Source organism: Coregonus clupeaformis, chromosome 11, assembly GCF_020615455.1.
Source record: "Coregonus clupeaformis isolate EN_2021a chromosome 11, ASM2061545v1, whole genome shotgun sequence".
In the NCBI taxonomy this organism is placed as follows: Eukaryota; Metazoa; Chordata; class Actinopteri; order Salmoniformes; family Salmonidae; genus Coregonus; species Coregonus clupeaformis.
This window is the reverse complement of record NC_059202.1, coordinates 19,909,253-19,936,821: the sequence shown is the minus strand read 5'-3', so window position 1 is coordinate 19,936,821 and position 27,569 is coordinate 19,909,253. Positions and strand designations below refer to the sequence as shown.

The window sequence follows — 27,569 nt, the reverse complement described above, 5'->3', positions numbered from 1 at the left end:
TTAAATGTCTTGGAATGGTCTAGTCAAAGCCCAGACCTCAATCCAATTGAGAATCTGTGGTATGGCTTAAAGATTGCTGTACACCAGTGGAACCCATCCAACTTGAAGGAGCTGGAGCAGTTTTGCCTTCTAGAATGGGCAAAAATCCCAGTGGCTAGATGTGCCAAGCTTATAGAGACATACCCCAAGAGACTTGCAGCTGTAATTGCTTTAAAAGGTGGCTCTACAAAGTACTGACTTTGGGGGGGGGGTGAATAGTTATGCACGCTCAAGTTCTGTTTTGTTGTCTTATTTCTTGTTTGTTTCACACCAAAAAATATTTTGCATCTTTTTTTTTTTTTTTTGTCATTTAGCAGACGCTCTTATCCAGAGTGACTTACAGGAGCAATTAGGGTTAAGTGCCTTGCTCAAGGGCACATCAACAGATTTTTCACCTAGTCAGCTCGGGGATTAGAACCAGCGACCTTTCGGTTACTGGCACAACGCTCTTACCCACTAAACTACCTGCCGCCTGTGGTGGAACAAGCTCCCTCACGACGCCAGGACAGCGGAGTCACTCACCACCTTCCGGAGACATTTGAAACCCCACCTCTTTAAGGAATACCTGGGATAGGATAAAGTAATCCTTCTAACCCCCCCCCCCAAATTGTAAAGTGGTTATCCCACTGGCTTTAGGGTGAACGCACCAATTTGTGAGTCGCTCTGGATAAGAGCGTCTGCTAAATGACGTTAATGTGCCCTTGAGCAAGGCACTTAACCCTAATTGCTCCTGTAAGTCGCTCTGGATAAGAGCGTCTGCTAAATGACTAAAATGTAAATGTAATGTAAATGTAGGCATGTTGTGATAAATCAAATGATACAAACCCCCAAAAAATCTATTTTAATTCTAGGTTGTAAGGCAACAAGATAGGAAAAATGCCAAGGGGGGTGAATACTTTCGCAAGCCACTGTAAGTTGCTGTGGTGGTGCAACATCTCCAAAGAACAAGCAGCAATACACTGTTAAAGGCTGGGAATGATCAATGATAGCATGCTGTTTAACATTCCATCTATTCGTATTGTGCTGTTCCACATGCTCTTGATAGATTGACAGACCAGACTACACACTGAGTTGACCTCGCACCTCTGACCTCACGTTTTTACATTTTACATTTTAGTCATTTAGCAGACGCTCTTATCCAGAGGGACTTACAGTTAGTGAGTGCATACATTATTATAAATAAGAAAAATCATACTGGCCCCCCGTGGGAATCGAACCCACAACTCTTGCGTTGCAAACGCCATGCTCTACCAACTGAGCTACATCCCTGCCGGCCATTCCCTCCCATACCCTGGACGAATTGTGCGCCGCCCCATCGGTCTCCCGGTCGCGGCCGGCTACGACAGAGCCTGGATTCGAACCAGGATCTCTAGTGGCACAGCTAGCACTGCGATGCAGTGCCTTAGACTGCGCCACTCGGGAGACCTCCTTAGGGGATGCAGTTGTCATTCTTCTGACATCCTGTAGGGAGACAGACAGATAATTATTATGCACTGTTTAGAGGTTGATGCACTGGCGGATTTACCATTAGGCAGAAGAGGCAATTGCCTTAGGTCTCACATCAACAAGGGGCCTTATGAGCTGAGCGTAGTTAATGGGACTTGCAAAGCAAACGTCCCATTCTAAGTCTTCGACATACTTCTTCTTCTTTGGAACACTACTCCTCCTACACGTTGAAGCTACAAACGCCATTCAAACTGTAAAACGTGCAGATCGATCCGGAATATTGTGTTTGTATGCAACTTTTTGATATATTTAATACTTTTGAAGTTCTATATTTTTTTGTCCCCCCTTTTTGTCCTCCATCTTACATTAGATTTCCTCAAGATTCTAATAGGCCTCATTGTGACATCATCACATCCAACTTCCGTTCACTGTAAATGCAATAATGCAACTTTTGACACAAAATCAGCTACTTTGACCGCTTTGCAACAACAGACAAAACGTTATAGGGTTTTACATCTTCCTCTACTTATCTGCTACTCAAATCTGGCGTTTGAACAAAATCGTATTCTGATAAAAAGTTACAGCTGTTTTAGTAACCGCAACAACAACATTTTCTGTAACTTTTTTGCAAACAACTGCCGTTTTGAGCACTATCCCAAAGAGTTAGACAAAAGGTTAGAGTGTATGAAATCTTCCTCTACTTCTCTTCTATTCAAATCTGTTTGCGGATCCAAAATATCCGCTACGGATCTATACTGAACAAAAATATAACCGCAACATGTAAAGTGTTGGTCCCATGGTTCATGAATAAATAAATAAAAAACAAATAAAAGTTTCCTGAAATTTTCCATACGCACAAAAAAGCTTATTTCTCTCAGATGTTCTGCACAAATTTGTTAAGATCCCTGTTAGTGAGCATTTTATGTTTTGTCAAGATTATCCATCCACCTGACAGGTGTGGCATATCAAGAAGCTGATTAAAGCATGACCTTTACACAATGATTATTACACAGATGCACCTTGTGCTGGGGACAATAAAAGAACATTCTAATATGTGCAGTTTTGTCACACAACACAATGCCACAGATGTCTCAAGTTTTGAGGGAGCGTTTAATTGGCATGCTGACTGCAGGAATGTCCACCAGAGCTGTTGCCAGATAATTCTATGTTAATTTCTCTACTATAAGCCGCCTCCATCGTCGTTTTAGAGGATTTGGTAGTACGTCCAACCGGCCTCACAGCCGCAGGTCACATGTAACCACGCCAGCCCAGGACCTCCACATCCGGCTTCTTCACCTGCGGGATCGTCTGGGGAAGGGGGGCCCCAGTGGGTGGGCCTATGCTCTCCCAGGCCCACCCATGGCTCCGCCCCTGCCCAGTCATGTGAAATCCATAGATTAGGGCCTAATTTATTTATTTCAATTGACTGATTTCCTTATATGAACTGTAACTCAGAAAAATCTTTGTTGCAAATTGTTGCATGTTGCATTTATATTTTTGTTCAGTATAACAATACAGCTGTTTTAGTGACTGCATTACCACATTTTTTCCCCAACTTTTTCCAAACAACTGCCGTTTTGACCACTCCTCCAACAAGTCAGACAGAAACATAGAGGGTATAACATCTACTCCTCTGCTTGTCAAATCTGAAAACGGATTAGGAATAGCGTCTACCAATCAGTAGATGTTTTAGTAACCCATCAACTGCGCTCTTTCTAGCTGCAGTAAGTCATGTCAGAAGCTGGCAGATAAATTATTTACCAACGACAGCTGCAAATTCCAATAAAACTACATAATGTTTTGAAGTTCACTTTCCTTGCTTTGTCCAACAACACTATCATGAATCTAGCAAATACGTTTTGTGGGTCAAAGTGCAGTATTTATTTAGTATTAAAGCACAAACGTACTGTATGTTAGCATGTTTCTCACACTGGCTTTAGCCATAAGGGAGCAGTGTTGCCAAGGCTACTGTTGCCTAGCAATGCTTGACTCTGAGAGAGAGAGAGAGAGAGAGAGAGAGAGAGAGAGAACGTCTTTATAGCTCCACAAATTCCCATGATTTGTAAATCTGTTTCGGACTGAACAGCTAGCACAAAGATTTCAAATGCTTCCCCGGTCTGGGCGACCTAGAATGATAAAGAGAAGATTGGTAATGCTCACTAGCGTCGTCCTCCTTCTCAGGATCATGCTCCGTGCTCTAGTTTGGAGTGCGGGCTGTACCCCTCTGATTGGATAGAGCGGATTAGGAATTCTACCCATAAAAAGTGACAGCTGTTTGTCTGAGTTTAGCGTGACAAAAAGTGGCAAGCGAACGTCCACTAACAGCTCTGTGTTGAGCAGCCCAAACGGAGCCGTGGATACTCACAGATGCAGAGGGCAAAAATGATGAGGGTGAAGAGTGACCACAATTACTGACCACAACCACACAAATATTGACCACACAACTACAGACCACAACCACACAGCTACTGACCACTCAACTACTGACCACACAACTACTGACTACAACTACTGACCACAACTACTGACCACAACCACACAAATATTGACCACACAACTACTGACCACAACCACACAACTACTGGCCACACATCTAATCACCATAACTACTGACCACCACAACTACTGACCACAATTACTGACCACACCCACGCAACTACTGACCACACAACTAGTGACTACAACTACTGAACAAAACTACTGAACACTGCTGACCACACAACTACTGACCACAACTACCGACCACACAACCAAACACCACAAAACCACAACTACTGACCACACAACTACTGACCACAACTACTGACCACACAACCAAACACCACAAAACCACAACTGCTGACCACAACTACTGACTACAACTACTGCTCTGGTCTGCACTAGCTCTGGTCTGCGCTATAAATTATAACTTCTTAAATGTGAATATATTTGCATATAATACATACCAACAATAATTGTAACTCTTCAACCGTTCAAGCTAGAGACACCAAACCAACTTTCACAGGTTCATGCTATACTAACTTCACATTCTTTAAAACTTTTATTAAGTAATAACTATATACATGTGCATGAGTTAGCATAATATAACTAACCAACAGTAACTCTTCAACCTTTGAAGCTTGATACACCAAACCAACTTTCACAGGTTCATGCTATACTAACTTGTCATCTACCTACTTTTTCAACTATAACCAGTCAACACCATTACTACTGCAGTCACTACCACTACTATAACTATAACCAGTCACTACCACTACTATAACTATAACCAGTCACTACCACTACTATAACTATAACCAGTCACTACCACTACTATAACTATAACCAGTCACTACCACTACCACTACTATAACCAGTCACTACCACTACTATAACTATAACCAGTCACTACCATTACTACTGTAGACACTACCACTACTATAACTATAACCAGTCACTACCACTACTATAACTATAACCAGTCACTACCATTACTACTGTAGACACTACCACTACTATAACTATAACCAGTCACTACCATTACTATAACTATAACCAGTCACTACCACTACTATAACTATAACCAGTCACTACCATTACTATAACTATAACCAGTCACTACCACTACTATAACTATAACCAGTCACTACCACTACTATAACTATAACCAGTCACTACCATTACTACTGTAGACACTACCACTACTATAACTATAACCAGTCACTACCACTACTATAACTATAACCAGTCACTACCACTACCACTACTATAACCAGTCACTACCACTACTATAACTATAACCAGTCACTACCATTACTATAACTATAACCAGTCACTACCACTACTATAACTATAACCAGTCACTACCACTACTATAACTATAACCAGTCACTACCACTACTATAACTATAACCAGTCACTACCATTACTATAACTATAACCAGTCACTACCACTACCACTACTATAACCAGTCACTACCACTACTATAACTATAACCAGTCACTACCACTACTATAACTATAACCAGTCACTACCATTACTATAACTATAACCAGTCACTACCACTACCACTACTATAACCAGTCACTACCACTACTATAACTATAACCAGTCACTACCATTACTACTGTAGACACTACCACTACTATAACTATAACCAGTCACTACCATTACTATAACTATAACCAGTCACTACCACTACTATAACTATAACCAGTCACTACCATTACTATAACTATAACCAGTCACTACCACTACTATAACTATAACCAGTCACTACCATTACTATAACTATAACCAGTCACTACCACTACCACTACTATAACCAGTCACTACCACTACTATAACTATAACCAGTCACTACCATTACTACTGTAGACACTACCACTACTATAACTATAACCAGTCACTACCACTACTATAACTATAACCAGTCACTACCATTACTACTGTAGACACTACCACTACTATAACTATAACCAGTCCCTACCACTACTATAACTATAACCAGTCAACTGGTAGAGCACGGCGCTTGTAACGCCAAGGTAGTGGGTTCGATCCCCGGGACCACCCATACACAAAAATGTATGCACACATGACTGTAAGTCGCTTTGGATAAAAGCGTCTGCTAAATGGCATATTATTATTATTATTATTATTATTATTATTATTACTACTGCAGACACTATCATTACTGTAAAGTTTTTCAAAACCATACATACTTTAAAACTGCTTTGCTTTAAATAGTAAAGTAAGACTTTTTAAACTTCTACCACTACCCAAAAAAAAGTTACTTTTAAAGAGTTAAAACAAGTCCCATCAATTGTACTTCATGGACAATTACCGTCTAGTTAAACAATTATAGTAATAGTAGTCATTTAAAAATATAAAATGTCCCCCCCCTCGACAAACGACCCCCTGTCGTGGGCTGCTCAGTTCATCGCTCTCATTCTGTCTTGCTTCAGCAACTGGTTTCCTTTCATTCTGTCTTGCTTCAGCAACTGGTTTCCTTTCATTCTGTCTTGCTTCAGCAACTGGTTTCCTTTCATTCTGTCTTGCTTCAGCAACTGGTTTCCTTTCATTCTGTCTTGCTTCAGCAACTGGTTTCCTTTCATTCTGTCTTGCTTCAGCAACTGGTTTCCTTTCATTCTGTCTTGCTTCAGCAACTGGTTTCCTTTCATTCTGTCTTGCTTCAGCAACTGGTTTCCTTTCATTCTGTCTTGCTTCAGCAAGTTGTTTCCTTTCATTCTGTCTTGCTTCAGCAAGTTGTTTCAAAATGGAAAGGAGATGGTGAGGAAAGGAGATGGTGAGGAAAGGAGATGGTGAGGAAAGGAAATGGTGAGGAAAGGAGATGGTGAGGGGTTTAGCCTGGCCACTGTCCTCAGGTTAATGAGGTCACATTGTTGACAAAAAAGGCCCCCACAAAAAAAAAGTTTAGGAATCCATACAGCCGAATAATAATTAATAATAGATCAATAATTTATTTCCATACATATATTTCATATCAATATTATTATAATTAAACTTTGCCCCCTTGCGGTTGAAGGCTCCGTTGCGAGACGGACGCCGCATACTTACAAACCCTGCGTCTTCTTCAGCCCGGCCAGAGTCCGTCGAAGAACAGGAAGTTACCAAACCACAGAAGAAGATGAAAATATGTGGTTTTCAACAATGGGTTTATGGGATAGATAGCAACTTGTAAACAATGACCCATTCCTATAAGGGAGTACTGTTTTAGTAGTGATGTTAAATAACACACGTTATCTGTTAAGCCGATTCGACTTTATGACGGTTGCCTCCTGTTTTAGTTTATTACGATGGTAATGATGTTCGCTTTTATTACAGTTATTAGGGTCCGTTCGGAACGGGTCTCTATATTTTATTTATTTATGCATATCGGGTAATGGTGGGAAAGCCCCAGGTCCATTTCGGAATACCTTCCTAATATTGAGTTGCACCCCTTTTGCCCTCAGAACAGAATCAATTTGTCGGGGCATCAAATCAAATCCAATTTTATTGGTCACATACACATATTTAGCAGATGTTATTGCGGGTGTAGCGAAATGCTGGTGTTTCTAGCTCCAACAGTACAGTAGTATCTAACAATTCACAACAATACACACATCTAAAAGTAAAATAATGGAATTAAGAAAATATAAATATTAGGATGAGCAATGTCGGAGTGGCATTGACTAAAATACATGGATTCTACAAGGTGTGGAAAGTGTTCCACAGGGATGCTGGCCCATGTTGACACCGATGCTTCCCACAGTTCTCAAGTTGGCTGGATCTCCTTTGGACCATTCTTGATACACACAGGATTCACAGGAAACTGTTGAGTGTGAAAAACCCAGCAGTGTTGCAGTTCTTGACACACTCTAACCGGTGCGCCTGGCACCTACTACCATACCCCGTTCAAAGGCACTTAAATATTTTGGATGAACGTGCGACGGTAACATACTTTTTGAAGTGATTTGTTTGACAATCAGATGAAAACATCATGACTGGTTGTGGTCATGCCACATTAAAAATAGCTAACTGGACTATCTGCATTGACCATTTTTGCAATAACTCTTTTGACTCATCACATTGGCTGCTGCTGTTTACTATCTGTCCCTTTATTACTAGTTATATGAACACACAGTGCCTTCGGAAATTATTCTGACCCCTTGGCTTTTTACACATTTTGTTAGGTTACATCCTAAAATTGATAAAATTGTTTTTTTCCCCTCATCAATCTACACACAATACCCCATAATGACAAAGCAAAAACAGGTTTTTAGAACATTTTGCAAAAATAAAATAAAAACTGAAATATCGCATTTACATAAGTATTCAGACCCTTTACTCAGTACTTTGTTGAAGCACCTTTGGCAGTGATTACAGCCTCAAGTCTTCTTGTGTATGACGCTACAAGCTTGGCACACCTGTATTTGGGGAGTTTCTCCCATTCTTCTCTGCAGATCCTCTCAAGCTCTGTCAGGTTGGATGGGGAGCGTCGCTGCACAGCTATTTTCAGGTCTCTCCAGAGATGTTCAATCGGATTCAAGTCCGGACTCTGGCTGGGCCACTCAAGGACATTCAGAGACTTGTCCCGAAGCCACTCCTGCGTTGTCTTGGCTGTGTGCTTAGGGTCGTTGTCCTATTGGAAGGTGAACCTTCGCCCCAGTCTGAGGTCCTGAGTGCTCATTCTCCTGTTGGAAGGTGAACCTTCGCCCCAGTCTGAGGTCCTGAGTGCTCATTCTCCTGTTGGAAGGTGAACCTTCGCCCCAGTCTGAGGTCCTGAGTGCTCATTCTCCTGTTGGAAGGTGAACCTTTGCCACAGTCTGAGGTCCTGAGTGCTCATTCTCCTGTTGGAAGGTGAACTTCGCCCCAGTCTGAGGTCCTGAGTGCTCATTCTCCTGTTGGAAGGTGAACCTTCACCCCAGTCTGAGGTCCTGAGTGCTCATTCTCCTGTTGGAAGGTGAACCTTCGCCCCAGTCTGAGGTCCTGAGTGCTCATTCTCCTGTTGGAAGGTGAACCTTCGCCCCAGTCTGTGGTCCTGAGTGCTCATTCTCCTGTTGGAAGGTGAACCTTCGCCCCAGTCTGAGGTCCTGAGTGCTCATTCTCCTGTTGGAAGGTGAACCTTCGCCCCAGTCTGAGGTCCTGAGTGCTCTGGAGCAGGTTTTCACCAAGGATCTCTCTACTGACTAGTCTGATGCGTCTTTAATGAACCCTGCAGAGCCAGTAACTGAATATTTATGGGCTATGGGTCGATCCCCAATGGTACACTTTTCCCTATATAGTACAATACCGTATGGGCCCTGGTCTAAAGTAGTGCACTATATAGGGAATAGGGTGCCATTGGGGACGCATTGTGTGACGTGGAGGTGGTAAGGAGTCTTGTTTGTTCAGAGTCGTGTCTCTGTCTCATTGGGATGACTCACCCTTCTACAGCCCCACAGGCCTTTCTCTGCTCTGTGATGAATACTAAACACCTCAGCTCAGCCCACAGTACTACTCTCACATACTAGACTAACTAGGACTCACTCTCTCTCTCTCTCTCTCTCTCTCTCTCTCTCTCTCTCTCTCTCTCTCCTCGCTCTCTGTGTCTGTTGCTCTCTGTCTCTGTCTCTGTTGCTCTCTGTCTCTGTCTCTCTCTGTGTCTCTCTCTCTCTCTCTCTCTCTCTCTCTCTCTCTCTCTCTCTCTCTCTCTCTCTCTCTCTCTCTCTCTCTCTCTGTGTCTCTCCGTCTGTCTGTCTCTCTCTCTCTCTCTGTCTGTCTGTCTCTCTCTCTCTCTCTCTCTCTCTCTGTTGCTCTCTGTCTCTGTCTCTGTTGCTCTCTGTCTCTGTCTCTCTCTCTGTGTCTCTCTGTCTGTCTCTCTGTCTCTCTCTCTGTCTCTGTTGCTCTCTGTCTCTCTCTCTCTGTCTCTCTCTCTCTCTGCCTCTGTCTCTCTCTCTCTCTCTCTCTCTCTCTCTCTCTCTCTCTCTCTCTCTCTCTCTCTCTCTCTCTCTCTCTCTCTCTCTCTCTCTCTCTCTCTCTCTCTCTCTCTCTCTCTCTCTCTCTCTCTCTTATTACCATATGTAAAGTTATGTCTTGTTATCAATTATTAAAATGCCCCCAAATTGTTTTATTGATAACATAGTGTCAGGGCTAGAACTAAGTATATACATTTGGCTCTGGTCAGAGATATGATGACAGACTGAAAAAGAGTCTGTCTAATGCTGGCAGCATTGTCTGGTTGGAGAGATGTGATGTTCTGGTCAGAGCTGTGATGACAGACTGAGAAATAGTCCTTCTAATGCTGGCAGCATTGTCTGGTTGGAGAGATATGATGTTCTGGTCAGAGATGTGATGACAGACTGAGAACTAGTCCTTCTAATGCTGGCAGCATTGTCTGGTTGGAGAGATGTGATGTTCTGGTCAGAGATGTGATGTTCTGAACACTAAACCCAGGTTCCGGTCCACATGGCACACAATGTACAGAGCATGTCTCTCTCTTCCCTTGTTTCCTGCAGAACTCTTGCTATGATAAAACCAGATGCCGTCAACAAGATGGGAGACATTCTGCAGATGATACGCGACGCCAACCTGATCCTAACCAAAGCCAAAATGACAAAGCTGACGTGGTAAGGTCCAAGTTATTATGTCGGCAAATCATCAGCCCCACCTAGACAATGTCAATGAGCTCAGTTACAGATGGCTGTAGTCTGCACCGTGTCTGTGTCTCTGTGTAAATGACAGGGTTGTTGTCAGATGACCTACCAGGTCTTGGGTCTAAAGCTGCACCCCACTCAGAGATGTGTTTAAGTGAAGGAACAATAGCTTCCTTTTTCTCGATTCATATCTCCATGTCTCCCTGACCGGAAGGCTACATTCCACGACCATCTTTCCATTGCTGTCCTCTCTGATATATCAGAGGGTGCCAGTGAGGGAGAAGAGAGTGGGAGATGAGAATATACCATTTTGAGAGAAATGTGAAATGTGCCACAGACAGCTCATTCTGCCAAGTGCCAAAGCTCCTCCCATTCACAGATAGAGGGGTGGGCTTGATTCTCTCACACATGTCAGGAACATATGGCGTGCCAGGTGACCAGGGCTGTGTTATTACCTGCAGTGAACATATGGCGTGCCAGGGGACCAGGGCTGTGTTATTACCTGCAGTGAACATATGGCGTGCCAGCGGACCTGGGCTGTGTTATTACCTGCAGTGAACATATGGCGTGCCAGGGGACCAGGGCTGTGTTATTACCTGCAGTGAACATATGGCGTGCCAGGGGACCAGGGCTGTGTTATTACCTGCAGTGAACATATGGCGTGCCAGGGGACCAGGGCTGTGTTATTACCTGCAGTGAACATATGGCGTGCCAGGGGACCAGGGCTGTGTTATTACCTGCAGTGAACATATGGCGTGCCAGGGGACCAGGGCTGTGTTATTACCTGCAGTGAACATATGGCGTGCCAGGGGACCAGGGCTGTGTTATTACCTGCAGTGAACATATGGCGTGCCAGGGGACCAGGGCTGTGTTATTACCTGCAGTGAACATATGGCGTGCCAGGGGACCAGGGCTGTGTTATTACCTGCAGTGAACATATGGCGTGCCAGCGGACCTGGGCTGTGTTATTACCTGCAGTGAACATATGGCGTGCCAGGGGACCAGGGCTGTGTTATTACCTGCAGTGAACATATGGCGTGCCAGGGACCAGGGCTGTGTTATTACCTGCAGTGAACATATGGCGTGCCAGCGGACCTGGGCTGTGTTATTACCTGCAGTGAACATATGGCGTGCCAGGGGACCAGGGCTGTGTTATTACCTGCAGTGAACATATGGCGTGCCAGGGGACCTGGGCTGTGTTATTACCTGCAGTGAACATATGGCGTGCCAGGGGACCAGGGCTGTGTTATTACCTGCAGTGAACATATGGCGTGCCAGGGGACCAGGGCTGTGTTATTACCTGCAGTGAACATATGGCGTGCCAGGGGACCTGGGCTGTGTTATTACCTGCAGTGAACATATGGCGTGCCAGGGGACCAGGGCTGTGTTATTACCTGCAGTGAACATATGGCGTGCCAGGGGACCAGGGCTGTGTTATTACCTGCAGTGAACATATGGCGTGCCAGGGGACCTGGGCTGTGTTATTACCTGCAGTGAACATATGGCGTGCCAGGGGACCAGGGCTATGTTATTACCTGCAGTGAACATATGGCGTGGACCTGGAATGAGGTTGCCTAGCAGGCAGCCAAGAGGCTGGTCATCATCCCAGTACTGCTACTATTTACATCCGGAAGGACTCTCACAGTGTTAGATTGCAAACAAAGCAGTGAGGTTGTCTTTGTGTCTGTCTGTGTTAGAATAGTTTGTCCTCTGAGTCTGTTCTTTCCATCCGGAGGTGGGTTTGTAATACATTACAATGTGATACCTAATGTGGTTGACAGTAATATTCTATCCTCCGTACCAGGGCTGGCAGAACTACGTATAACCGTGTAACCGAAGGTTAGAGCTGTCAAGATCAAGCTTCTTGGTTAGAGGCTACTGTCCTTGATGTTATCCTCACAAATAATCCTGATCGGTATCAGTCTGGTGTTTTCTGTAATGACCTTAGTGATCACTGTTTTACAGCCTGTGTTTGTAATGGCTGCTCAGTTAAACGACCTCTCCTGATTTGTCATAGACGCTTGCTGAAAAACTTTAATGAGCAAGCCTTCCTTCATGACCTGGCCTCTGTAAATTGGTATAGAATCAGCTTGATCCCCTCTGTCGAAGACGTTTGGACCTTCTTTTTTGATATTTTCAGTGGTATTGTTAACAAACACGCCCCTATAAAGAAAATGAGAATTAAAAACAGGTTCAGCCCCTGGTTCGACCGTGATCTGGCAGAGTTACTCCACCTCAAGAATTCCATTTGGCGAAAGGCTCGGCACACGCATACTCAGGCTGACTGGCTCTCGTTCAGGCAAATGATAAATAAGGGCACTCAGGCTATCCGGAAGGCTAAAGCTAGTTACTTTAAGGAGCAGTTCTCTCTCTGTGGGTCTAACCCCAAGAAGTTCTGGAAAACGGTGAAAGACCTGGAGAATAAACCCTCCTCCTCACAGCTGCCCATGTCCCTTAATGTTGATGATGTGATTGTTAATGACAAGGAGCACATGGCTGAGCTCTTTAATCACCACTTAATTAAGTCAGGATTCCTATTTGACTCAGCCATGCCTCCTTTCCCGTCCAACACTTCCTCATCTCCCAGCCCTTCTAATGTGACTAGCCCCGATGCTCCTCCCTCTTTTTCCCCCGCTACAAAGTTTCTCCCTGCAGGCGGTCACTGAGTCCGAGGTGCTAAAGGAACTCCTTAAACTTGACCCCAAACAACATCTGGGTCAGATGGTTTAGACCCTTTCTTCTTTAAGGTTGCTGCCCCTATCATCGCCAAGCCGGTCTCTGACCTTTAACCTGTCTCTCCTCTCTGGGGAGGTTCCCATTGCTTGGAAGGCAGCCACGGTGCGTCCTTTATTTAAAGGGGGAGATCAAGCTGATCCTAACTGTTATAGGCCAATTTCTATCTTGCCCTGTTTATCAAAAGTGTTGGGAAAACTTGTCAATAATCAACTGACTGACAGTATTCTCTCTGGTATGGAATCTGGTTTCCGCTCATGTTATGGATGTGTCACTGCAACCTTAAAGGTCCTAAATGATGTCACCATTGCCCTTGATTCTAAGCAATGTTGTGCTGCTATTTTTATTGACTTGGCCAAAGCTTTTGATACGGTAGACCGTTCCATCCTTGTGGGCCGGCTAAGGAGTATTGGTGTCTCTGAGGGGTCTTTGGTCTGGTTTGCTAACTACCTCTCTCAAAGAGTGCAATGTGTAAAGTCAGAACATCTGCTGTCTCAGCCACTGCCTGTCACCAAGGGAGTACCCCAAGGCTCCATCCTAGGCCCCACGCTCTTCTCAATTTACATCAACAACATAGCTCAGGCAGTAGGAAGCTCTCTCATCCATTTTGGATACAGATGATACAGTCTTATACTCAGCTGGCCCCTCCCCGGATTTTGTGTTAAACGCTCTACAACAAAGCTTTCTTAGTGTCCAACAAGCTTTCTCTGCCCTTAACCTTGTTCTGAACATCTCCAAAACAAAGGTCATGTGGTTCGGTTCGGTAAGAAGCAACCCTCATTCACCACATACAACATCTGTTCTGCCAGTCACATTCTGTTAAAGGTCCCCAAAGCACACACATCCCTGGGTCGCTCCTCTTTTCAGTTCACTGCAGCTAGCGACTGGAACGAGCTGCAAAAAACACTCAAACTGGACAGTTTTATCTCCATCTCTTCATTCAAAGACTCAATCATGGACACTCTTACTGCCAGTTGTGGCTGCTTCGCCTGATGTATTGTTGTCTCTACCTTCTTGCCCTTTGTGCTGTTGTCTGTGCCCAATAATGTTTGTACCATGTTTTGTGCTGCTACCATGTTGTGCTGCTACATTTTTACATTTTTTTTACATTTTAGTCATTTTAGCAGACGCTCTTATCCAGAGCGACTTACAGTTAGTACATATTTTTTTTATACTGGCCCCCCGTGGGAATCGAACCCACAACCCTGGCGTTGCAAACGCCATGCTCTATCAACTGAGCTACATCCCGGCCGGCCATTCCCTCCCCTACCCTGGACGACGCTGGGCCAATTGTGCGCCGCCCATGAGTCTCCCGGTCGCGGCCGGCTGCGACAGAGCCTGGATTCGAACCAGGATCTCTAGTGACACAGTTAGCACTGCGATGCAGTGCCTTAGACCACTGCGCCACTCAGGAGTACATGTTGTGCTACCATGTTGTGCTGCTACCATGTTGTGCTGCTGCCATGTTGTGTTGTTGTCTTAGGTCTCTCTTTATGTAGTGTTGTGGTGTCTCTCTTTATGTAGTGTTGTGGTGTCTCTCTTTATGTAGTGTTGTGGTGTCTCTCTTTATGTAGTGTTGTGGTGTCTCTATGTAGTGTTGTGGCGTCTCTCTTTATGTAGAGTTGTGGTGTCTCTATGTAGTGTTGTGGCGTCTCTCTTTATGTAGAGTTGTGGTGTCTCTCTTTATGTAGTGTTGTGGTGTTTCTCTCTTTATGGAGTGTTGTCTTAAGTCTCTTTATGGAGTGTTGTGGCGTTTCTCTTTATGTAGTGTTGTGGCGTCTCTCTTTATGTAGTGTTGTGGCGTCTCTCTTTATGTAGTGTTGTGGCGTCTCTCTTTATGTAGTGTTGTGGCGTCTCTTTATGTAGTGTTGTGGCATCTCACTTTATGGAGTGTTGTGGCGTCTCTCTTTATGTAGTGTTGTGGTGTCTCTCTTTATGTAGTGTAGTGGTGTCTCTCTTTATGTAGTGTTGTGGTGTCTCTTTATGGAGTTTTGTGGTGTCTCACTTTATGGAGTGTTGTGGTGTCTCTCTTTATGTAGTGTAGTGGTGTCTCTCTTTATGTAGTGTTGTGGTGTCTCTCTTTATGTAGTGTTGTGGTGTCTCTCTTTATGTAGTGTTGTGGTGTCTCTCTTTATGTAGTGTTGTGGTGTCTCTTATGTAGTGTTGTGACGTCTCTCTTTATGGAGTTTTGTGGTGTCTCTCTTTATGTAGTACTGTGGTGTCTCTCTTTATGTAGTGTTGTGGTGTCTCTTTATGGAGTGTTGTGGTGTCTCACTTTATGGAGTGTTGTGGTGTCTCTTATGTAGTGTTGTGACGTCTCTCTTTATGTAGTGTTGTGGTGTCTCTCTTTATGTAGTGTTGTGGTGACTCTCTTTATGTAGTGTTTTGGTGTCTCTCTTTATGTAGTGTCGTGGTGTCTCTCTTTATGTAGTGTTGTGGTGTCTCTCTTTATGTAGTGTTGTGGTGTCTCTCTTTATGTAGTGTTGTGGTGTCTCTCTTTATGTAGTGTTGTGGTGTCTCTCTTTATGTAGTGTTGTGGTGTCTCTCTTTATGTAGTGTTGTGGTGTCTCTCTTTATGTAGTGTTGTGGTGTCTCTCTATGTAGTGTTGTGGCGTCTCTCTCTATGTAGTGTTGTGGTGTCTCTTTATGAAGTGTTGTGGTGTCTCTCTTTATGTAGTGTTGTGGTGTCTCTCTTTATGTAGTGTTGTGGTCTCTTTATGTAGTGTTGTGGTGTATCTCTTTATGTAGTGTTGTGGTGTCTCTCTTTATGTAGTGTTGTGGTGTCTCTCTTTATGTAGTGTTGTGGTGTCTCTCTTGATGTAGTGTTGTGGTGTCTCTCTTGATGTAGTGTTGTGGTGTCTCTCTTTATGTAGTGTTGTGGTGTCTCTCTTTATGTAGTGTTGTGGTGTCTCTCTTTATGTAATGTTGTGGTGTCTCTCTTTATGTAGTGTTGTGGTGTCTCTCTTTATGTAGTGTTGTGGTGTCTCTCTTTATGTAGTGTTGTGGTGTCTCTCTTTATGTAGTGTTGTGGTGTCTCTCTTTATGTAGTGTTGTGGTGTCTCTCTTTATGTAGTGTTGTGGTGTCTCTCTTTATGTAGTGTTGTGGTGTCTCTCTTTATGTAGTGTTGTGGTGTCTCTCTTTATGTAGTGTTGTGGTGTCTCTCTTTATGTAGTGTTGTGGTGTCTCTCTTTATGTAGTGTTGTGGTGTCTCTCTTTATGTAGTGTTGTGGTGACTCTCTTTATGTAGTGTTGTGGTGTCTCTCTTTATGTAGTGTTGTGGTGTCTCTATGTAGTGTTGTGGCGTCTCTCTTTATGTAGAGTTGTGGTGTCTCTCTTTATGTAGTGTTGTGGTGTCTCTCTCTTTATGGAGTGTTGTCTTAAGTCTCTTTATGGAGTGTTGTGGCGTTTCTCTTTATGTAGTGTTGTGGCGTCTCTCTTTATGTAGTGTTGTGGCGTCTCTATGTAGTGTTGTGGCATCTCACTTTATGGAGTGTTGTGGTGTCTCTCTTTATGTAGTGTTGTGGTGTCTCTCTTTATGTAGTGTAGTGGTGTCTCTCTTTATGTAGTGTTGTGGTGTCTCTTTATGGAGTGTTGTGGTGTCTCTTATGTAGTGTTGTGACGTCTCTCTTTATGGAGTGTTGTGGTGTCTCTCTTTATGTAGTGTTGTGGTGTCTCTCTTTATGTAGTGTTGTGGTGTCTCTCTTTATGTAGTGTTGTGGTTTCTCTCTTTATGTAGTGTTGTGGTGTCTCTCTTTATGTAGTGTTGTGGTGTCTCTCTTTATGTAGTGTTGTGGTGACTCTCTTTATGTAGTGTTTTGGTGTCTCTCTTTATGTAGTGTCGTGGTGTCTCTCTTTATGTAGTGTTGTGGTGTCTCTCTTTATGTAGTGTTGTGGTGTCTCTCTTTATGTAGTGTTGTGGTGTCTCTCTTTATGTAGTGTTGTGGTGTCTCTCTTTATGTAGTGTTGTGGTGTCTCTCTTTATGTAGTGTTGTGGTGTCTCTCTTTATGTAGTGTTGTGGTGTCTCTCTATGTAGTGTTGTGGCGTCTCTCTCTATGTAGTGTTGTGGTGTCTCTTTATGAAGTGTTGTGGTGTCTCTCTTTATGTAGTGTTGTGGTGTCTCTCTTTATGTAGTGTTGTGGTCTCTTTATGTAGTGTTGTGGTGTATCTCTTTATGTAGTGTTGTGGTGTCTCTCTTTATGTAGTGTTGTGGTGTCTCTCTTTATGTAGTGTTGTGGTGTCTCTCTTGATGTAGTGTTGTGGTGTCTCTCTTTATGTAGTGTTGTGGTGTCTCTCTTTATGTAGTGTTGTGGTGTCTCTCTTTATGTAGTGTTGTGGTGTCTCTCTTTATGTAATGTTGTGGTGTCTCTCTTTATGTAGTGTTGTGGTGTCTCTCTTTATGTAGTGTTGTGGTGTCTCTCTTTATGTAGTGTTGTGGTGTCTCTCTTTATGTAGTGTTGTGGTGTCTCTCTTTATGTAGTGTTGTGGTGTCTCTCTTTATGTAGTGTTGTGGCGTCTCTCTTTATGTAGTGTTGTGGTGTCTCTCTTTATGTAGTGTTGTGGTCTCTTTATGTAGTGTTGTGGTGTCTCTCTTTATGTAGTGTTGTGGTGTCTCTCTTTATGTAGTGTTGTGGCGTCTCTCTTTATGTTATGTTGTGGTGTCTCTCTTTATGTAGTGTTGTGGTGTCTCTCTTTATGTAGTGTTGTGGCGTCTCTCTCTATGTAGTGTTGTGGTGTCTCTTTATGAAGTGTTGTGGTGTCTCTCTTTTTGAAGTGTTGGGGTGTCTCTCTTTATGTAGTGTTGTGGTGTCTCTCTTTATGTAGTGTTGTGGTGTCTCTCTTTATGGAGTGTTGTGGTGTCTCTCTTTATGAAGTGTTGTGGCGTATCTCTCTATGTAGTGTTGTGGCGTATCTCTCTATGTAGTGTTGTGGTGTCTCTCTTTATGTAGTGTTGTGGTGTCTCTTTATGTAGTGTCGTGGTGTCTCTCTTTATGTAGTGTTGTGGCGTCTCTCTTTGCTTAATGTGTGTTTTGTCCTATATTTTTAATTTTTATCCTACTTCCTCACAGGAGGCCTTTTTCCTCTTGGTAGTCCGTCATTGTAAATACGAATTTGTTCCTTATTAAGTTGCCTAGTTAAATAAAGGTTAAATAAATACAATAAAAAATTTGGCAGAGACAATCAATATCCATGTTCCCTAAATTGTTTTGTGCATCCCAATTTGTTGGTGGGGGAAATGGCGCCCCTTGTGTGCACTTCCCGTAATACCATATACCCCAGTATGGTATAATAATTAATATTAATACCCAGGTATGGTACAGAAACACTATGACAATATGGAGACCGCCCGAACCTACAGCAAGGACTTTTTGAATGAGCAAACTGTACAGTTTATAAGATATCAAGCCACAGCCCTGATCCCATTTCAGAACAGCTCACTTGACAATGTGGTATTTGAAGGACAGAGGAGGAAGTTTGTCATTGCCTGGAGTCTGGAGGCAGACTGTTTCACATGAGATCAGAGGGTGGCAGCACCACTCCTTACAATCACACAACACACGCTGCTTCTGTGGCTTGGATGTATGTTTGCACAAGAGCAAAACAGGTTGTGTCCCCACCTGCTTAGAATATGAAATTACTATAGAATAGAATAAGAATCAATGAGAAATTATGATTCTGGCTTAAGTATCTGCTATTGAAATTGCAGGTGTTTTTAAAGGTGATAGGAATCTGTAGTGCTGTAGCTGGCTGGGATCAATGTGGAGGGTTGGTGGGGATCAGCAATATAATGTGGGGGAAATGGTTAGTCTAGCTCTTGGGATTGATATAGCCTCCGGTAGAATTTCATGAATGTTTTCAGGCGTAAAGGCAAATTGTGTCTGTTCTCAAGATCAAAGATGCCCATTTTGAATGCTCATTAATCAGACATCAACCACATGTGTGAGAGTTATTTTAGGAAGACTCAAACCATAACATAAATATCACCACCAGATTAAACAGGATTAATCTGTTTCTGTGAGTGTCTCGATGCCTGACAGGATGAGGAGCAGCCTTGACTCAAACTGTTTGAAATGGAAAACGCTAACCGCTTATTTTCCCTCTCAAATGGCTGACAGGGAAGGTTTACAGATGCATTTCATATGTTGCCCACCTGTGATTTTCATGATTCTAGATTTTAGAAAATGATTGTGATCTGTGCATGCATGATGTGTCTCTTTTCTGACATGTTTTCGAAAAATATTGAAAGTACTCTCTGTCTGAATGTCACAGTGGGGACATTTTGTAGGACTGGCTTTTCAGGCTTTTTCTGTTATTCTTAAACAATGAGGAGGAGGATCCCTCATTTGCACACCTGGAACATCAGCGTTGCAGCTTGTTATGAGGACAGGGCAAACAGCTGAAAAATACCAAGGTCACCTTTATTATGATGTGGTAGGCAGCTAAGCTTCTGGAGACGGAGCAGGAAAATGTTCCCGCTCTACCACTTGTAACACAGCTACATTAACTAGAATGTCTCTCAGAGTGTCTTTGACGGAGTGTGCAGAATACAACAGTCATGTAATGAGAAAGGAGAGGAATGGTGTTGGTGGTGTGGTTGGGGCTGCTTTCCATATGGCACCCTATTCCCTATACAGTGCACTACTTTAGACCAGAGAATGGCACCCTATTCCCTATATAGTGCACTACTTTAGACCGGAGAATGGCACCCTATTCCCTATACAGTGCACTACTTTAGACCGGAGAATGGCACCCTATTCCCTATATAGTGCACTACTTTAGACCAGAGAATGGCACCCTATTCCCTATATAGTGCACTACTTTAGACCAGAGAATGGCACCCTATTCCCTATATAGTGCACTACTTTAGACCAGAGAATGGCACCCTATTCCCTATATAGTGCACTACTTTAGACCAGAGAATGGCACCCTATTCCCTATATAGTGCACTACCTTAGACCAGAGAATGGCACCCTATTCCCTATACAGTGCACTACTTTAGACCAGAGAATGGCACCCTATTCCCTATATAGTGCACTACTTTAGACCAGAGAATGGCACCCTATTCCCTATATAGTGCACTACTTTAGACCAGAGAATGGCACCCTATTCCCTATATAGTGCACTACTTTTGACCAGAGAATGGCACCCTATTCCCTATATAGTGCACTACTTTAGACCAGAGAATGGCACCCTATTCCCTATATAGTGCACTACTTTAGACCAGAGAATGGCACCCTATTCCCTATATAGTGCACTACTTTAGACCAGAGAATGGCACCCTATTCTCTATATAGTGCACTACTTTAGACCAGAGAATGGCACCCTATTCCCTATATAGTGCACTACTTTAGACCAGAGAATGGCACCCTATTCCCTATATAGTGCACTACTTTTGACCAGAGAATGGCACCCTATTCCCTATATAGTGCACTACTTTAGACCAGAGAATGGCACCCTATTCCCTATATAGTGCACTACTTTAGACCAGAGAATGGCACCCTATTCCCTATATAGTGCACTACTTTAGACCAGAGAATGGCACCCTATTCCCTATATAGTGCACTACTTTAGACCAGAGAATGGCACCCTATTCCCTATATAGTGCACTACTTTAGACCAGAGAATGGCACCCTATTCCCTATATAGTGCACTACTTTAGACCAGAGAATGGCACCCTATTCCCTATACAGTGCACTACTTTAGACCGGAGAATGGCACCCTATTCCCTATATAGTGCACTACTTTAGACCAGAGAATGGCACCCTATTCCCTATATAGTGCACTACTTTAGACCAGAGAATGGCACCCTATTCCCTATATAGTGCACTACTTTAGACCAGAGAATGGCACCCTATTCCCTATATAGTGCACTACTTTAGACCAGAGAATGGCACCCTATTCCCTATATAGTGCACTACTTTTGACCAGAGAATGGCACCCTATTCCCTATATAGTGCACTACTTTAGACCAGAGAATGGCACCCTATTCCCTATATAGTGCACTACTTTAGACCAGAGAATGGCACCCTATTCCCTATACAGTGCACTACTTTAGACCGGAGAATGGCACCCTATTCCCTATATAGTGCACTACTTTAGACCAGAGAATGGCACCCTATTCCCTATACAGTGCACTACTTTTGACCAGAGAATGGCACCCTATTCCCTATATAGTGCACTACTTTAGACCAGAGAATGGCACCCTATTCCCTATATAGTGCACTACTTTAGACCAGAGAATGGCACCCTATTCCCTATATAGTGCACTACTTTAGACCAGAGAATGGCACCCTATTCCCTATATAGTGCACTACTTTAGACCAGAGAATGGCACCCTATTCCCTATATAGTGCACTACTTTAGACCAGAGAATGGCACCCTATTCCCTATATAGTGCACTACTTTAGACCGGAGAATGGCACCCTATTCCCTATACAGTGCACTACTTTAGACCGGAGAATGGCACCCTATTCCCTATATAGTGCACTACTTTAGACCAGAGAATGGCACCCTATTCCCTATATAGTGCACTACTTTAGACCAGAGAATGGCACCCTATTCCCTATATAGTGCACTACTTTAGACCAGAGAATGGCACCCTATTCCCTATATAGTGCACTACTTTAGACCAGAGAATGGCACCCTATTCCCTATATAGTGCACTACTTTAGACCAGAGAATGGCACCCTATTCCCTATATAGTGCACTACTTTAGACCAGAGAATGGCACCCTATTCCCTATATAGTGCACTACTTTAGACCAGAGAATGGCACCCTATTCCCTATACAGTGCACTACTTTAGACCGGAGAATGGCACCCTATTCCCTATATAGTGCACTACTTTAGACCAGAGAATGGCACCCTATTCCCTATACAGTGCACTACTTTTGACCAGAGAATGGCACCCTATTCCCTATATAGTGCACTACTTTAGACCAGAGAATGGCACCCTATTCCCTATATAGTGCACTACTTTAGACCAGAGAATGGCACCCTATTCCCTATATAGTGCACTACTTTAGACCGGAGCCCTGTAGAGTCAACGCCTGACTTCATTTGATCACTCATTAACCCTGTGTGTTTTATGGGTTCCTTTACAGGAGGGAGGCAGCAGACTTTTACACAGAACATCAGACAAAGTCTTTCTTCAAGTGAGTCCTTCCTGTGTAAATGATTAGCCCGTCTCTCTGTGCGGCCAGAGCAGGTTTCAAGGAGGCTCCAAGGGCCAACTAACCAGTAACCACCATTATTAGCAGTCTCTATGACATTTATTGCACTGACATTGTGGTGACATTTGAACAGTCTTGACAGGGATAATTACTTCTTAAATCAAGAGAATGAGAATTAGAAGTAGTTTCATCCACTCATTTCATCTGAATAATTCCAAATCTCTGTGGTGTATTCTTAACCTTAAAAAATGTGACCTTCAATGACATATTCCTCACCATCTGAGCAGAAATAGTTCATAAGTAGTTTATTTGCACTGTAGTAGAGATTCCAGTAAAGGTTATGTTGCTAACAGTGTTATTCGCTCACATCCAGAGCTGACAGTTTTTTTTTTATGCTATGTTTTTTAGCAACCTGGTGCAGTTTATGACCTCTGGCCCTGTGGTTGCCATGGAGCTGATGGGTGACGAGGCGGTGTCGGTGTGGAGAAGGCTTCTAGGCCCCACTGACTCGGGTGTGGCACGGAAAGAGGCCCCGCCAAGCCTCCGAGCCCAGTTCGGCACAGATGGCACCAGAAACGCTGGACATGGGTCTGACTCACTGGCCTCAGCAGCAAGAGTAATTCATTCTAGTAGAGAGACCAGGAGAGGACCTAGTACAGAGCCCTGGGGGACACTAGTAGTGAGACATTAAAGAGGACCTAGTACTGAGCCCTGGGGGACACCAGCAGTGAGACATTAAAGAGGACCTAGTACAGAGCCCTGGGGGACACCAGTAGTGAGACATTAAAGAGGACCTAGTACTGAGCCCTGGGGGACACCAGTAGTGAGACATTAAAGAGGACCTAGTACAGAGCCCTGGGGGACACCAGTAGTGAGAACAGGAGAGGACCTAGTACAGAGCCCTGGGGGACACCAGTAGTGAGACATTATAAAGGACCTAGTACAGAGCCCTGGGGGACACCAGTAGTGAGACATTAAAGAGGACCTAGTACTGAGCCCTGGGGGACACCAGTAGTGAGACATTAAAGAGGACCTAGTACAGAGCCCTGGGGGACACCAGTAGTGAGAACAGGAGAGGACCTAGTACTGAGCCCTGGGGGACACCAGTAGTGAGACATTAAAGAGGACCTAGTACAGAGCCCTGGGGGACACCAGTAGTGAGAACAGGAGAGGACCTAGTACAGAGCCCTGGGGGACACCAGTAGTGAGACATTAAAGAGGACCTAGTACAGAGCCCTGGGGGACACCAGTAGTGAGAACAGGAGAGGACCTAGTACTGAGCCCTGGGGGACACCAGTAGTGAGAACAGGAGAGGACCTAGTATAGAGCCCTGGGGGACACCAGTAGTGAGACATTAAAGAGGACCTGGTACTGAGCCCTGGGGGACACCAGTAGTGAGACATTATAGAGGACCTAGTACTGAGCCCTGGGGGACACCAGTAGTGAGAACAGGAGAGGACCTAGTACTGAGCCCTGGGGGACACCAGTAGTGAGAACAGGAGAGGACCTAGTATAGAGCCCTGGGGGACACCAGTAGTGAGACATTAAAGAGGACCTGGTACTGAGCCCTGAGGGACACCAGTAGTGAGACATTAAAGAGGACCTAGTACTGAGCCCTGGGGGACACCAGTAGTGAGACATTAAAGAGGACCTAGTACAGAGCCCTGGGGGACACCAGTAGTGAGACATTAAAGAGGACCTGGTACTGAGCCCTGAGGGACACCAGTAGTGAGACATTAAAGAGGACCTAGTACTGAGCCCTGGGGGACACCAGTAGTGAGACATTAAAGAGGACCTAGTACAGAGCCCTGGGGGACACCAGTAGTGAGAACAGGAGAGGACCTAGTACAGAGCCCTGGGGGACACCAGTAGTGAGACATTAAAGAGGACCTAGTATAGAGCCCTGGGGGACACCAGTAGTGAGACATTAAAGAGGACAGAGTACAGAGCCCTGGGGGACACCAGTAGTGAGACATTAAAGAGGACCTAGTACTGAGCCCTGGGGGACACCAGTAGTGAGACATTAAAGAGGACAGAGTACAGAGCCCTGGGGGACACCAGTAGTGAGACATTAAAGAGGACCTAGTACTGAGCCCTGGGGGACACCAGTTGTGAGACATTAAAGAGGACCTAGTACTGAGCCCTGAGGTACACCAGTAGTGAGACATTAAAGAGGACCTAGTACTGAGCCCTGGGGGACACCAGTAGTGAGAACAGGAGAGGACCTAGTATAGAGCCCTGGGGGACACCAGTAGTGAGACATTAAAGAGGACCTAGTACTGAGCCCTGGGGGACACCAGTAGTGAGACATTAAAGAGGACAGAGTACAGAGCCCTGGGGGACACCAGTAGTGAGACATTAAAGAGGACCTAGTACTGAGCCCTGGGGGACACCAGCAGTGAGACATTAAAGAGGACAGAGTACAGAGCCCTGGGGGACACCAGTAGTGAGACATTAAAGAGGACCTAGTACTGAGCCCTGGGGGACACCAGTAGTGAGACATTAAAGAGGACCTAGTATAGAGCCCTGGGGGACACCAGTTGTGAGACATTAAAGAGGACCTAGTACAGAGCCCTGAGGGACACCAGTAGTGAGACATTAAAGAGGACCTAGTACTGAGCCCTGGGGGACACCAGTTTTGAGACATTAAAGAGGACCTAGTACAGAGCCCTGAAGGACACCAGTAGTGAGAACAGGAGAGGACCTAGTACAGAGCCCTGGGGGACACCAGTAGTGAGACATTATAGAGGACCTAGTACTGAGCCCTGAGGGACACCAGTAGTGAGACATTATAGAGGACCTAGAACCGAGCCCTGGGGGACACTACTAGTGAGACATTAAAGAGGACCTAGTACAGAGCCCTGGGGGACACCAGTAGTGAGACATTAAAGAGGACCTAGTACAGAGCCCTGGGGGACACCAGTAGTGAGACATTATAGAGGACCTAGTACAGAGCCCTGGGGGACACCAGTTGTGAGACATTAAAGAGGACCTAGTACAGAGCCCTGGGGGACACCAGTAGTGAGACATTATAGAGGACCTAGTACAGAGCCCTGGGGGACACCAGTAGTGGGAACAGGAGAGGACCTAGTATAGAGCCCTGAGGGACACCAGTAGTGACACATTAAAGAGGACCTAGTACAGAGCCCTGAGGGACACCAGTAGTGAGAACAGGAGAGGACCTAGTACAGAGCCCTGGGGGACACCAGTAGTGAGAACAGGAGAGGACCTAGTACAGAGCCCTGGGGGACACCAGTAGTGAGAACAGCAGAGGACCTAGTACAGAGCCCTGGGGGACACCAGTAGTGAGAACAGGAGAGGACCTAGTACAGAGCCCTGGGGGACACCAGTAGTGAGAACAGGAGAGGACCTAGTACAGAGCCCTGGGGGACACCAGTAGTGAGAACAGGAGAGGACCTAGTACAGAGCCCTGGGGGACACCAGTAGTGAGAACAGGAGAGGACCTAGTACAGAGCCCTGGGGGACACCAGTAGTGAGAACAGGAGAGGACCTAGTACAGAGCCCTGGGGGACACCAGTAGTGAGAACAGGAGAGGACCTAGTACAGAGCCCTGGGGGACACCAGTAGTGAGAACAGGAGAGGACCTAGTACCATGCTCTGGGGGACACCAGTAGTGAGTAATGCTTTGTTCTTTTGTTCAGGAGCTGGAGTTTTTCTTCCCATCCACAGCGGGCCATGGTCCCGCTAACACGGCCAATTACACAGACTGCGCCTGTTGCGTCATCAAACCTCACGCTATATCAGAAGGTAAGTCAGTCATCTTTGTTTCACGTGGAACCTAGCCTTACTCTCCACAAGTACATATTATGTTTCTCTCAAACCTGTGAGACGTTCTCTTGTATACTATACCCTTCAATTATACTTGCATAATGGCTATTTTCTGTAGTACTTTGAGTGCCTAAAATATAAAAGCCTCACTGTCGTTATAGATTCAGATAAAGGCCTAAAATAGTACTTGGCTGAAAGTTATGTAGCCTACAGTAACGTTGCCAATTTACAGTTACTTTGCCAACTTACAGTAACGTTGCCAATTTACAGTTACTTTGCCAACTTAGTTTAACTCCTCTCACAACAGTCTGTTATCCAGGTTGCTGATGTAACATCCTTGCCTGCCATTAAACCCTGCTTCTTATATAACTGATAGACCCCTTCTTTTCTTACCCTGCTGTTGTTATGCTCGGATGGGTTTACGTCACGCACAAAGCCAGCGCACATTGATCCCTGGGAGGGAGCGTACTGCTAGACCACTGACTGGGCTGGTGTAGAGTACTGAGACATTGGACTACTGGACTGGTGTAGAGTACTGAGACATTGGACTACTGGACTGGTGTAGAGTACTGAGACATTGGACTACTGGGCTGGTGTAGAGTACTGAGACATTGGACTACTGGACTGGTGTAGAGTACTGAGACATTGGACTACTGGGCTGGTGTAGAGTACTGAGACATTGGACTACTGGACTGGTGTAGAGTACTGAGACATTGGACTACTGGACTGGTGTAGAGTACTGAGACATTGGACTAAGCTATGGACTGACTGAGGAGAGAACTGGAGTAGCTCATTAGATATACAGTAGTCTGAACTTAGTGCCCAAAGAACACAGGCAGATTGTTAACTGTTGACTGCGTTGAGCAGGTTTGACGTTGCTGTTGGGTTGGAGAGGAATGCTCTGCTCTCTCTGTTTACGGATGTATTTGCTGCTAGTGTTATTGGTAATTTCTGAAGGGCAGTGTTGTTTCTAAAGAGAGCTGCCAAACATAACGCAACGTCCCCCTTTTTCCTCCGAACATAACGATGGTCATTATGGCCAAGCAGTTCTATTTTTGTTTCATCAGACCAGAGGATATTTCTAAAAATCCCCATGTGCAGTTGCAAACCACTGGAATTGTGATACAGTGAATTATAAGTGAAATAATCTGTCTGTAAACAATTGTTGGAAAAATTACTTGTGTCATGCACAAAGTAGATGTCCTAACCGACTTGGAAAAACTATAGTTTGTTAACAAGAAATTTGTTGAATGGGTGAAAAACAAGTTTTTTAATAAC

At 44.6% G+C, this 27,569-nt stretch overlaps 1 protein-coding gene across 2 annotated transcripts in view; it reads left to right on the top strand.

Moving 5' to 3' along the window:
* Positions 1 to 27,569, top strand: part of nme7 (NME/NM23 family member 7) — a 140,898-nt gene that overhangs the window by 20,706 nt on the left and 92,623 nt on the right. For both annotated transcript variants that reach the window (XM_041889544.2, XM_041889543.2), the window contains 4 exons: positions 10,462 to 10,572; positions 22,434 to 22,484; positions 22,911 to 23,118; positions 26,165 to 26,270. In XM_041889544.2, the coding sequence (XP_041745478.1) occupies positions 10,462 to 10,572; positions 22,434 to 22,484; positions 22,911 to 23,118; positions 26,165 to 26,270 (476 nt within the window). The remainder of the gene's footprint in view (positions 1 to 10,461; positions 10,573 to 22,433; positions 22,485 to 22,910; positions 23,119 to 26,164; positions 26,271 to 27,569) is intronic.